This window comes from Apis laboriosa, unplaced genomic scaffold, assembly GCF_014066325.1.
Source record: "Apis laboriosa isolate Shangri-la unplaced genomic scaffold, ASM1406632v1 scaffold28_cov147, whole genome shotgun sequence".
Taxonomy (NCBI): domain Eukaryota; kingdom Metazoa; phylum Arthropoda; class Insecta; order Hymenoptera; family Apidae; genus Apis; species Apis laboriosa.
The window spans coordinates 951896-966060 of NW_025222687.1; the positions used below are offsets into that span (position 1 = coordinate 951896).

The 14165-nt window shown below is 48.2% G+C and overlaps 1 protein-coding gene across 1 annotated transcript; it reads left to right on the top strand.

Moving 5' to 3' along the window:
• Positions 1 to 3657: 3657 nt before the first annotated feature.
• LOC122714191 (AT-rich interactive domain-containing protein 1B-like) lies at positions 3658 to 12998 on the top strand. Its single transcript, XM_043935330.1, has 4 exons — positions 3658 to 3726; positions 6392 to 6560; positions 10360 to 12086; positions 12156 to 12998. Exons 1-4 carry the CDS (start codon positions 3658 to 3660, stop codon positions 12996 to 12998), a joined length of 2808 nt encoding a protein of 935 aa, XP_043791265.1.
• Positions 12999 to 14165: the final 1167 nt, after the last annotated feature.

The following is a 14165-nucleotide window of genomic DNA, read 5'->3' on the forward strand; positions in this document are numbered from 1 at the left end:
ACCAATTTTTTTTTCTCCCGGAACTTCCTCAAAAGTTCTGCTTCTTTTTTTCTCTCCCTCAGGGGCTGTACCATTGTCACGGATTTGTAGGGTAACTGTAAAAACTCTTTTGAAAGGGTTACTGACCGTTTCTTCTTTTCTTTTTTTTTTTTTTTTTTTTNTTTTTTTTCGAAAATTCACCTAACCTAAGTTTCATTTCCTCGTTACGGGATTGACAATTCCGGGAGAAAATTTGAGAGAAACGTTTCCAGCGAATTTGTTCACTGTATTACACTTTCGGGATATATTTCGAAATTTATTTTATTAAATTAAATTTATTTTATTTTATTAAATTAAAATCCTTTCCATGCAGAAGATCAATGTTGATCCTCAATGTCTTCAATCTTGATTTTTCAATGTTGATTCCAATTCCACAGTCTGGAGAGAGAAAAAAAAGGGAAAAAGGAATGTAGAACAAAAGAAGAGAAAAAGAATCGTTTCGAATAGTGTACTTACGTGTGCATAAACGCTTTTACGCGTTTCCCTGGCCGTTGCGGATACAAGTGTTCGCCTGTGTGCCCGGTGAAGGTAAAAATTACGAAATTCTCGCCTCCACCAATTAAACGCTCAAAACATACGATACAAAACGACGTAGTAGTAAAAAGAAGAAACCCTGATTAATTATCGATCCGATCGACAAAAATCGTACAAAAATCGATAAGCCGCGCTACGATAACGAACGATCCCCAACACCACACTATATATAACTATACACTATACTATACCATACCTGTTGCACTTCTTTTTTAAAGAATCGTCATCACCATACAATACAATAGTATACACACGTTTCACTTTTGTTGTAATTAATGGACACGTTAGGGAAGGAAAATGGAGCGTTTGAAGAAATTGAAGAATGCTGCGAAAAGGAAAAAGAGAAACGATATTATATATATCTGATTCGTTCAACACTAACCTCGTTCGATTCTTAAAATCGCTCAAACAAGGAACAAAAAATCTATGGAGAAAAAATTAAGAAATAGAATATTTTCAAAGAAATTTAAATATAAATATAAATATAAATAATTAAATATATAAACATAAATTAAATATAAATTAAATATAAATATATATATATATATATACATACACATACATATACATATATTATTCCTCGATTCGACAAATTCAATGTTCTCATTCACCATAACCGCCCATGGATCGTTTTTCGTTTCGTTAACGTCTATCGAGATGGAGATCGGGGAGGGGGGAGACGAAGCTCAAGCATTTGTCTCCGGACAGCCCGATACCCCGTTACAAATGCGGATCGGGCATGGAGGGAATTCAGTGGATCGGCTCGAAGCGTGGTGGAGGTTGTACAGCGGGAAAATGGTGCGGGACGAAGGTGGTGGAAGAAGAGCAGGCGGGCAGGGAGGGGGAAGAAGGTATATAGCCGGCGAGTGGGGGGTTCGAGGGTCCCCCTCTGGCTGGTGCACGCAAGTAGGGGCCCCTGTCGGTCGGCACCGCGTAAGACCCCTCGCAGTAAGGGCCCACAGGCCATCCAGTTCGTTTCTTCCTCGCCTACTTTTAGGAATTAGTCGCATCTCGTCCGGCGCCACGCGAGCCACAGGCCTCTCTCCTGTTCGTGCTGCATCTACGAGGCCTCCCTCCGCTATCTCTCTTTCCTTTCTTTCCCTTCCTCTCTCTCTCTCTCTCTCTCTCTCCCTTCCTCTCCCACCCTCCCTCCCACCCTCTAATGCTCGTTCTGTTTCACTGTCTTTCTTCTTTCTCTTTCCCTCTTTCCCTCTTTCCCTCCCTCTCTCTCTCTCTCTCTCTCTGTCTCCGTCTCTTTCACACTCGCGTTCGCCCGTGACGTTATCAAGCGGAACGTAAGGATAGTACGGAATTGACGAGACAGGAGGAAAGAGTTTTCAAGCCGGGGATAATAAATGGGATAAAGGAAACGGGATATCGGGACTCGGATCGTTTGTACGAAAAATTTCAATTTTAATTAAATTTTCGCGCGAGTGGCTCGTATATATATATACATATATATATATATAGGGTAATCGCAAGGGGAATCGTGAAAAAAGAGAAGAGAGTATCGTGAGAGTTTGAACGTCAGTGGTCGTATACGTGCGTGCATACGAGTGATCGTGATCTCTTTCTCTGCCCAAGCAAGGAAGGAAGGAAGGAAGGAAGGAAGGAAGAAAGGAAGAGCGAAGGTGGAAAGGACGAAAGGAGTGTTGTTGGTCGGTTGACAGTGTTGGAAGGCGGCTCTGGACAAGGTCAAGGGCCGCCCTGCCCGTCATAATTCCCCCAGCCGATCTATGCTGGGACGCGCATCGGTTGCCACCTATTCGGGCGATTCGGCGAGGGTGGTGATAGCGCACTGGATGCTCGAGGAGGAGAAGAGGAGGAAGAAGAGAAGAAGAGCACGAGGAAGAGAAGAAGAGGAAGGGCATCGCAGTGAAAGTTCGGCTCGGTCGGTCATCTCTCCTCCGATTATTCTCGGGGATATTGGACGATTTTCGATCGAATGCCGTCCACTTACAGACACGATTTTGTGCTTTCGTCGTTGAGATACATAGGGGGGGAAAAGAGTACGTTTCTCTCTCTTATTTATTCTTCTTTTTTTTTTTTTTTTATATACATATATATACATATACTTCTTCTTTTTTTTTTTTTTATTTTTTTTTTACTTTTTCTCCTCTCCACGTCACTCCTCACCCCGTTATTGTTCGGCATTCTCTCTCTCTTTCTCTCTCTCTCTCTCTCGTTCCCTTTTCCCTTCGGTGCTAAGCCGTGACAGGTGAAGTCTTTTACAAGTGATCTTGATACTTCGTTCTCGAAGAAAGCTGAGCCCCGCAACGGTGAACAACAACAAGTGTCTCGTTCTGTGAATAGATTTATAAGGGAAGGTCCTGAGGACATCAACAATTCCACTCTGGATACCACGCTGCTCATATGTAATTATCTTATCGTTTATATATATATATATACATATCTCTTCAACGGGCACGATGGCCGGATTCCATATTTCTCTTCGTCGATCCGAAAGATCGAAAGGTAGCGAACGTCCAGCCATCGCGCCAGGTCCTCGAATATCGAGGATTCAAATGTAAATATTGTAAATATCGAAGAAAACGTGTGTCTCTCTCTCTCTCTCTCTCTCTCTCTCTTAACAAACTTCCTTCTTCTAAGATTCTTCCAAGATTCTGAGGAAAGAAATCGTAAACGAGGCGATAATTGGATTAAATTCGATAATAATTCGAGGATTGATCGATGAATTATTCGCGAAGGGGAACGTTTGGTAAAACAAACGTCGTTGCATTTTTATGAATCGATTCCTGCTCAGAATTTCTTGTACCACATACGTCACTCGAGTTACCACGCTTTCTAACGATAGAACCCGTGTCTCGTATTCACGATCGAAGTTGCGAATTCCGGCCGACTTTTTTTTTTCTTCTTCTTCTTTTTCGTGTTTTCTCTCTCTCTCTCTCTCTCCCTTTCTCTCTTTTGTTTCAACAAAAGCCTAGCCAGGTAGCATCCGAAATGAATACAGGATGTTAAGCTTAAACGATAGGCAAGCTGGTTATCCTTGGATATATACGATGTTTATATATATATGTATGCATGTATATGTATCGTAAAGGAAGGTCAGGTCTACTTGTTTGAATGGACTGGAATTCTTCCGGAACAGTGTTGAGGAAGAATTCTTTTAGAGAGTGCTACCGATGCGACCCAGTAAGAAGTCGAAGACATTACTAGAAATTGAGAAATCGAGGAAACACGGCGTAAAAAAAGATTATATCTGGCGAATTTATCGGATAATAAACCATCTGATACGCCTGTTTTAGAGCGTATTGAAGAGAGAAAGAGAGAGAGAGAGAAAAGAGAAAAAAGAAAAATTGGTATTTTACGTAACATAGACGGAATATAGTAGAAATATATTTATATAATTTGTAGGAAATTTGAATCGGTATGGAAATCTTGCACGTGATATGAGAAAAGATAAAAAAAAAAAGAAAGAGAAGAAATATCACAGAGAAGAATATTATTGTACGATTTTAATAGAAATCCACGTAAATCTATGTATGCGAGGTCTAATAATGGATAATTGGATTGAAAAAGAAGAAACAAAAAAAAAAAAAATCGAAAAGTTAACCGCAAAATTTTATAACGCGAACAAATCGTGATAAAGAAATTGACAATTGAAAATATCGTTATCCTTCGATTCGTTTCGAGAGGCCGTTCGCAACGTGTCAGTGGGACCTGGCACTAAAACCTAACAGTTAGTAACGGGTACTGGTAACCGTGTCATAAAGGAGGATCCTCCGCAGCATGAAAGCATTTCGGTATTTCGGACCGCCGGTGTATATATTAACGACCGAAATCTCGTCGTAAAAATTTGACAGCTTTCATTCCTTCATTGAACAACGAAATCTCTTCTGTTATTATATTTTTCCCCTACTATTATTTCGTACTTTCTATTCGCACAACGGTTACTCGTCCAAAATTTCAAACACAATTTCTCAAAAGTTTGAGTTTCAATCGAAAATCGAGTGTTAAATTAAAACCGAGAGGGATGGAAGGATCGGATTGCAATGATATAAGAAATTGCGCCATCGCGTATATATTTATATAGTTAGGAAATTCTGTTTTCGCGTCGAGCCAACTCGAACAACGTAAGTTAACCGTTGAATAAGTAATAACGAGGGTAAAACCGTTTCTGGAAGAGATATTTATTTTACGAGATATCTTTGTTCACGATCTTGGCGATCCTGGTGCCGCAATCGCCTAGCCAGAGAGCGCCCGTCTCTCTCTCCTTCCCCTTCGTTTCGAGAAACGACAAATCATAGCCCCGTGTCCGGGCCATCCGTTCGAACGAATAAATTCTACCTTTGTCGTCTTTGCTCTCGTCTTTCCCCGTTGTGTATAAATTTACGATCGTAACCGATCGTCACGTTACACGTCTCCTCTTCCTCGAGAAACACGATTACACGTTACACGTTACTCTTTATTCGAAAACAACGTCCTTGTCCTTGACCGAGACCACGAAATTTCGAATCTCTCGCGCGCAATTTCCATCGAGCGTCGAACGCGTACCTTACCTACACATCGTACGATATATATATATATATATACACATATATATATATTATACGCGCAAAAAAAGCTAGATACGGCGAGCAATATCGGCGTCTCTCTCTCTCTCTCGGTGGTTCTTTGACATTTAGAGAAGGCGACACGGCTATTAAGGTATTCGGATATCGAGGAGCGAAGAAGAGGAACGAAGTAGGAATAAGGAAGATTATACGCGGAGACGAAAGAGAGAGACGGAGGCTGGCGAGGTGAAATTTCTCCCGAGTGACTTCCTTTAGCTTTAGCGGACGGCCTCGAGTGGGGTGGGGAGGGGAGGGAGGAGAGGAAGGAGGGAGGGGGAGATCGACGTGTTGGCGTGAGGTTGTAGACATCTCGCGAGGCGGTTCGTTGCTCCACGATGCCAATCCACGATTGGCTCGAGCGTGCAGTGTCAGTGTCACGAGCATTCGGTTCGATTTCTCGCCGGTGTGCTCGTATTTCGGCCAATTACGAGCACGGTCGGTCGGCCAACATATTCCCGGGAAAATTCGTCACGCTCGAGTAAATTGGACAGATTCGACCTAGGTCAATGCTCCAATATTGCATATTGGTCGCGTTTCAGCAAGTGTATATACCTTCTCCTTCTTTTTCTTCTTCTTCGTCTTCTTCTTTTTCTCTCTCTCTCTCTCTCTTCGAGAGTAAACATCTCGAGCCTTTTCCTCCTCTTTCTTCTCGAGTCGAGATACGTTTCATCCCGGAATTTTGATCGAATCGTTCGAAGATACGAAGGAAAGGATAGGGATAGATTTCTTACCTTTAATATTTTTCAAAACTTCGAAAACTTTCGATGTACGCGCATTCTGCACTGGATCTTCCGGGAACGAGAGAATCGAGGACGAAGAAAGAGGAAGCGGCTGTGAAATTGTAAGCAAGCGAGGCAAAGTCGGTAGGAAAAGACACGTCGGGGAGGCTGTTTTTACTAAGGACCAACCGAGTGAAGAAAGAGAGAGAGATGTGGGGGCCTGGATATGATCCAACGATTCCGAGACGAGACGAGAGAGAGAGGGAGATAGAATTACGGAGGCAGAAAGGGAATGCCGTTGGAGGGACGAGGAAGGAGAGAGGAACGAGAAGGAAGAGAGAATAACAGCGTGGTGGGGTATTCCCTGGTGGTAGCGGCGTGGCTCGAGAGTAGGTCAGTGTACCACATTAACCGGTATTCCAAAGCCGGGCTAACGGAGGGAGTGGGAGGGGGGAGGAGGGAGGAAGGAGGGAGGGCTTCCGACTCGTCAGTTCCGCAAGCGATCTATAGATATACCTCGGCCAGAGACTCGCGTCCACGGTCGCGTCCCCTCGTGCTCGCCTCGCTTTGTTCATCGCCGGTGGATCTCTTACCGAGTACCGCTACTCTTCCTCCTCCTCCCTCTCGATCGATTCCGCATCTGCATCGATCTCTTCGATTCAATTAATCGCGAATTCGTATCGCGTGTTCGCGCGTCAATCGGTAGGAAGGAGGGGGGGGAGGGAATGGCGGGAAAGGGGAATCGGTTCGAATTATTTCGCTTATATCTCGCGTAGATTATAACGAGAGATTTTTTTCTTTTTTTTTTTTTTTTCTTCTTTTTCTTTTTAATCTTCTTTTTAATCTTCTTTTAATCGCGTACATTTGCCTCGATTTTATTCGCCTCTCCCTCGTCTTCTTTTAACCTTTACCTTAATAGTCGGCGCACTTTCTCCGTTGGCAGCACCTCCGGTGCCAGGTTCTCTCGCGTACGCGCTTCGTACGCGCCTCTATGAGGCTACGACGCATTTTGATGTCGACATTGAGGCGAATACCGGAGCGACGGAGTTCGGTTGGGGGGAGGGGGCAATTTCTCTCGCAGCGGATAAGGATCTTCACTCGCCTCGCGGTGAAGTGATTTTTTGAGATGATTTTCTTCCGGATCGATGCGATACGATAATTATGATCGTTTCATCGTTTGATTTAATTTCCAATACAAATTTTTCGTCCCGAAATCGAATTATAATATTATATACGGTACAACGAGCGTAGGCGGTTGGACGCGAGAGTGACTCAAAGACGAGGTATTTTTGCACGGGTGGAATGCGAAGCGCTACGGGGCAGGCGTTACGCTTTTGCCGGCGTTCAAGTCTCCGATTTCCATGCAGGCGTGGAATTTCCGTTCGACGGGGGATTTTTTTCATTTATGCGAGACACGAATCCAATTCTCGAATGAAAGTAATCCACGATCCTTGGTCGTCGTATTTACGTCCAAAGTTCGTCCAAATAACCCACATAGTTAACCTTAGCTTAATCGCTCCACAGCTAATGAAGGTTCTAAATATAATCCCGTTTCAACTGTACCGCTATGATAGATAAAGATAACACCCTCATTTCGACTCGACGTTTATCTCTTGAAAATGCGCGATTAAATGCGAAAGTCGACGAAACGCATTCCTAATACGATCTAAATGGCCGATCTCCTCGTAACGATGACTTCCGCCCAAAATAATTCCATTCCTCTCGTTTCCCAAAATTCCCAAACGAAGGAACAAAAGACGAAGAACGTATTTACTCCTCTTATCTATCGTTCTGTCCATCCTCTCGATGTTTTCGTACGCGAATGATTAAAAAGCGAATGATCAGGGGGGGGAAAAGAAAGAAAGAGAAAAATCTTTATCTCTTTATCTCGGATCTGAAAAATTTCACGTTTTGCTCGCGCGTAAGGTTTCGACGCATCGGGATGGCCGATGCCATAGGTGCCGCTTCGTACGTACGTGCGTGCAACGAGTACGAGTGTGACTCGTTTCTCGTTAATGTGGGTCACCGCGATGGGGAACCGCGATTCGCACGCGCCATTTTTCGTAACGAAAAGGAAAGCCATGGCTCGCGCGCCTAGCAAAATCCGACTGGTTTTGCGTAGGCCACCTCTCCGTACGAGCGCAACTCGTAACGGTGCTTCGACCTACTTCCGTTTCCCCTTGCCGTGTACACCGCTCGGATATAGTTTACCCGCCGCGGTAAACTATAGTAGACTCGAACAAGTGCGAGGACTCCCTGCTCGCGAGTCACGTGATCACCATTACGCGCGTTTCTTCCCGAAAAGAAATTCTTCCGCCCTCTCTTACGTTCGCAAAAGACATGAATAAATAATTTCGAATAACTCTAGTGATTATTACTAGGAAAAATTGTTACTAGGAAATATGTGCAATATATACGCGGTTGAATAATGAAGTAAATCGTAATCACGGATTCAATGGCGGAGGCTCGAAGGGAGCGGGGCTCGAAGATGGAGCGAAGCGCAAGAGAGGGCCGGCGTGATCGATGGTCCCGTCGTCCGATCCGATCCGATCCGATCCGATCCGATCCTCGTTGCGCGTGTGTCGCGTCGCGGCTGCGCGGGGCAAAAGTGTGTCAGCGCGGGGACCAATGGCTCGCACGCGCCATTTTTCACAACGAAAAGGAAAGCCATCCGGACAAAATCTAGCCGATTTGCGTAGGCTTCGACCCGTGCACCGGGCTGTAACGGTGCTCCGGCCTACTTCGGGCCCCCACTATAACGCGAGCGCGGTATAGTTTCGGCGTATAGTCACGAGCGGTCGCGGATGCGGCTCCTTTTCGCTTCCAACGCACGCCAATTCGTACGATCAGACCTGGGCTCCATAAAATCCCTTTTTCTTTTCCACTCGCGATTATTACTCTACCACCGAGGTAATTCTCGTCTCTCCCATTTTTCTTTTTGTATCAAAATGATACATATATATATATATATGTATATACATATACATACTTTAATAATTATTAAAAAGAATCTCTCCTCGGTGATATATAGGGTAACGTGTGAAACACGCGTGCGTCCAACGAATGCATAGGATGTTCGGTATCTTCGGTAAATCGATAAAGGCGAATCGGTCGGATACCCGGTGATCCCATTGATAAGTAGCTCACTGAGACATTGTCGTAGGCTCGAAAAAGTGGGACCGTTGTTCCCCGCTTCTGATCGATCGTTGGAGCGGTCGAGGGGGGAGGGGGACTCGCGAGTCCACGCCATTGGAGTAACGGTACCCGGTGAACACGTCACGGCAGCCCCTGCTCCCCTCCCCTCCTCCTCCTCCTTCTCTCGGTCCCGCGAGCGGGGACCTCCAACGCTCGTCTACCGCTCGTCCGCAATCGACAAGGACGGGGTTCTAACCGACGACAAGGACGGATACGGCGTGCTCGAGCGGGGCGATCCGCGAGTGGGGGGAGGGGATCGGAGAGGGGGGAGGGGCTCTCGTACGTATACGTGCCCGACCATTTGCATGATTCCCATGACGTGATCCTACGGCCACGCGGATGTGTCAATCGAGGAATATCGAGGAAAAGAGAAAGAGAGAGAGAGAGAAATTATAGAGCGAGCCAATATCGAATGGAAATAAAAGAATTCGGAGAACAAAGAATTCTCGATCGTATTCTTCTTCTTCCTCCTCTTCTTTTCTCTTTCTCTTCGTCTTTTTGAGCTTTGCGATTCTTAAATTTTGGAAGTTTAGGGATCTCTAGGGTCTTCGGTTCGCTAGCGATTCTTAAATTTTGGAAGTCTAGGGATCTTTAGAGTGTTCGGTTCCTAACGATTCTTAAGTTTTGGAAATCTATGGATCTTTAGGGTGTTCGGTTCGTAGGAATTCTTAAGTTTTGGAAATCTATGGATCTTTAGGGTGTTCGGTTCGTAGCGATTCTTAAGTTTTGGAAATCTAGGGATCCCTAGGGTCTTCGGTTCGATCTGTTTCATTATTATTATTGTTATTATCGTGGTATTTTCCCGAACGAACGTTTCTTCCTTCTTCCTCTTCTTCCTTTCCCGATATTTTTCTAGCTAGCGACGATCGTTCGAAAAATATATTTTTAAACGCGGCAATTTGGTTGGTCGAGTGTACCGAGCCGTGGCTGGCTAGCGTGCCACTAACCTAGTTAACAGGAGCAAGTCTTTCTTCTCGAGAGAAGTGGTATCTGCCTACTTAACTTCGCGATACACGCGCTCGCGTACATGTGTACATTTATACGCGCCCGTATATCGCGTACGTGTACCTTTACCTGTAGACGCACGCGTTGTTATTACCGTTGTTTTTAAAAAAACGTATCGTATTGTTTGAAATAGCGAAACGTTACGTGCATACGCAAGCACCTATACCTCGGGAAAAGAACAAAACCTTCTCCCCTCTCGTCGTCGGCATCGAACGAAAGGGGAATCATCGAAAGGAGATGATGACGATGGAAAACTTTTCGAAAACGAAAGAAATGAAAATTGGCTGTTGCAGGTCCCCGCGGCGCCGTTGGCGGTTGCAGCACCCCCGGCAGTAGAGTGGATCCCTGGTGGAATCCTGGTTCCCTCTTCCCCTCGACCCCTGGGCCCCCAAGGATCGACGAGGGGGCACCGGATAACAACGGTGGTAGCGGCGCTTTTCAGTTCTGTTCGCCGCCGAGCCGTAACGCGAATAGTCCGTCCCATCACGGCCAACGCCACCACCATCCGTCCCACCTTCATCATCACCAGCATCACCCGTCGAACCACCAGTCGAACGCGTCCACGTGCAGGAACGCGTCCACGGCCTACGGTGTCTCCCCCAACTTGCCCCCTTCGTGCTCGACGCCGGGCCTCGGCCGCGCGGATACGCTAGCGCGGCCCGCCGATGCCGTAGCCTCGCCCGCAACCGTGTACGGCATCGCCTCCTCGTCGCCGGAACCATCGTCGTCGTCGTCCTCGTCGTCAACGGCCGGCAATCTAATCCTCTCCGCGCTCCTCACCACCACCGCCTCCCCCTCGGAGGCCCCCCACCACCACCACCACCACCACCACCACCACCACCACCACCACAACACCGAAGGGACGACGAGCCAGCACGACGCCCCGGATCCCCTCAACGGAATCCTATCGTCCCTGAACGTCCGGATCAAGACGGAGGAATACCCGAAGATACGAGCGGAGGAACGAAGGGCGGGGAGCGTCTCGTCGCCGTCCTCCTCGTCCACCTTCAACGCATCCCTCCTCACCTCGTTGCTGTCCACCTCGTCGCGGATCTCCTCCGCCACCCCCTGCCAACGCCAGCGAAACGACACCGCCGAGGAGCAGCCGCCCCCCCTCCTCCTCCCGAGGCCCTCCTGCGCCAAGCTCGAGTATCATCCCCCGCCGGCCGAGGCACCGGCCACCGGGGACCAGCAGCAGGACCAGCACCAGCATCAGCGCCACCGCCACCATCAGAGGGCGGCGAAGGGAGTCGAGGCGAGCGCGTCGCAGGCGGCGGCCGGCCGAGGCGGCAAGCTAGACTACCCCCAACTCGTGGTCGGCCAATCGTCGTCGAGGGAGGTTGTGGACACGGGCGAGGGGGAGGAGGCGCTAGGCGCCGCGTCGCCCTACGACATCGTATCCCCGTCCGGGAGGCGCGTCCACGGGAAGCAGGCGCCCCCCTCGTCGTCCTCCGCGGCTGGGAGGGGCGGGGGCGATCGTGGCGGGGGAGGCGGCTCGCTGCCTAAGGACGGGATCGCGCCACCCTGCGCCTCGGTGGGCGCAGTGTCGCCAACCTCGGATATCGTCATCGAGATGAAGTACGAGACCCAGTCGGGGCCGCCCGCGGCCCCCCCGCACCTCACCTCCTCCGGGGTGGAGCCCCCGCACAGCAGCCAGGGGACGGGGATCGTGGTCGGCGGTTCACCGGCCGAGGTGGTCGGGGTCGACAGCCTGCTGCTGTCGCCTTGGGGCGCGACGGGGCCGGATTTCCTCGAGCCACCGGACGTGAAGCAAACGGCAGCTGGTCTGCAGGACGCGTGGGACACCCTCCTCCTCGGCTCGTCGGTCGGCGTCGCATCCGCGCAGTCGCTGGCCGAGTTGAAACCCCTTCCGCCCTTCACCGGCTACACCGGCCACCTCAGCATCAACGGCATACCCGGCCACCACTATCACACCATAGCCTCGTCCGCGCAGAGGCCCTCCCTACCCTCCTCCTCCCCCACGTCCTCCTCCAATCAGGAGTACTACGAGCCCCCCGTCGTGTCCTCGAGCACTCCGTGCCCCCAGGGTAGCCAGAAGCAGCAGCAGCAGCAGCAGCAGCAGCAGCAGCAACAGCAGCAACAGCAGCAACACCAACAACATCAGCAGCAACAGCATCATCATCAACATCACCAACAACAATTGCCGCAATCGTCGCAGCCGGTCGACTACGACATCGAGGACATAGCGGAGATAATCGGGTCGGCGATAGCCGACACGACGGTGCCGGGCGGCGGGAACGGGGCGGGGTCGGAGCACGACCCCGAGGCGTCCCGGGACTGGATCGATATCGCCGATTGGATCGACACGGCGTGCTCCCCGAAGGCGCAGGAGACCACGTCGCCCAGTCCTTATTCACAGATATACGGGACGGCGACACCCTCGACCCAGGCCCAGCAGCACGGATCCACGTTGCAAAGTTTGTTGACGCACGGTTACGCGCCGTTGATCAACGCGAGATTGCAATCGGCGAACGCAGCGCTCCAGAACACGTCCTGCGGGGAGACCCCGTCCTCGACCAGCCCCTATCCGCCCGTCAGCCCGCCCGGCAGAGTGTCCACCTCGTGCAGCCCCGACCACCTCCTGCACTCCTCCTTCGCCGCCCCCTCCCACCCCAGGAAGAGGTCGAGGCCCGCCCCCGCCTCCCAGAACCCGTCCAAGAAGAGCCCGGCAACAGGGGCGACGGCGTTGCCTTACGGGACCGAATCAGGATTGATAGGGGGCAAGGAGAAGCCCGTGCACAGATGTTCCATTTGCAACAGGGGTTTCCTGAACAAGAGCAACATAAAGGTGCATTTGAGAACGCACACGGGCGAGAAACCGTTCAGGTGCGAGGTGTGCGGTAAAGCGTTTAGGCAGAAGGCCCATTTGATAAAGCATCAACAGATTCACAAGAGGATCGGCAGGGATTAAGGTCCGTCATTGGCCTCTACTCTCCTCCTCTTCCTCCTCCTCCTCGTTCGGAGAACGAGCGGTACTGGCAAGTGTACCTAAATTATACACGACGTCGACCAGTGGTGGCATTTTGATTTATCAATCGAAGCGTCGATCCAAACGTCCCTCGAAACGCGAGGGGGGAATTCTACGTGCGATGCTGTCGAGCAGCTCGGAGTGGGGAAAAAAAAAGAAAAAGGGAAAAAAAAAGGAAAAAAAGAGAAAAGAAAAAAATTAAAAAGGGAGAAGACGCGAAGAGAAGGAGTAAGTGTAAACGCGAGGGCCGAGACGACGCGCGAACAAGAAAAGACGGTGCGCGTGTGTGTGCGGTGCGATAATCGAAGAGAACGCGCGATCGAAGAGGATCACGTGGAAATGGGTGTGAAGCCTTTCCGTGTGGGGAACGGTTCCGAGCAACAACGGTTGTTCCTCGCGATTCGGCCCGTATTCGATGGAGATGCGTACGACGTCCTGAACGACGGAAGAAGTGAGATGATCTCTCGTGCTGTGTTATACATTGACGACGTTTAAAGTGAGTGGAAATTCACTGTAGCGCGGTGTGTACATATATATACGTATCGATAACAGAGCACACGTACGCGGGTACGTGCGTATATATAATATATATATATATATATATATATATATGTGTATATATATATATATATACATTATATACGTAGAATATACGTAGAATGAAGCGAGAACGATAAAAATTCTATAATTCTGTCTATGGATAATTCTATGGATAAAGCATATCTTGAACGTAGAGCATATACATATATATATATTATACGTATGTAAGTCGAGGAATTTGCTCCTGGAACGACGGTGGGGCAAACCAAAAAAAAAAAAAAAAAAAAAAAAAAAAGAAAAAAGAAAAAAGAAAAAAGAAAAAAAGAAAAAAAGAAAAAAAGAAAAAAAAATTTCTCGTTCGATCTCTCTTATCTCTCTTTATCTTACTTTTGTTCACTTTTCATAGTCCTCTCTCCCCTCTTCCTCCCCTTTTCCTCATCCCTCTTGCAGATTAATTAATCAATTAAATTTACATTCAGAGTTTACCTTTTTTTTTTTTTTTTTTTTTTTTTTTAATAATAATAACCTTAATTTAAAATATTTAAAATATCACTTCGTCATAATATATAT

What these genes read in the sequence shown, in the direction of transcription:
- LOC122714191 (XM_043935330.1), top strand. Translation starts at nt 3,658, where the DNA reads ATGGACTGGAATTCTTCCGGAACAGTGTTGAGGAAGAATTCTTTTAGA. An exon ending in TTCGTATCGCGTGTTCGCGC is followed by an intron (nt 6,561 to 10,359) that starts GTCAATCGGTAG and finishes TGGCTGTTGCAG; the next exon opens with GTCCCCGCGGCGCCGTTGGC. An exon ending in AGTACTACGAGCCCCCCGTC is followed by an intron (nt 12,087 to 12,155) that starts GTGTCCTCGAGC and finishes CAGCAGCAGCAG; the next exon opens with CAACAGCAGCAACAGCAGCA.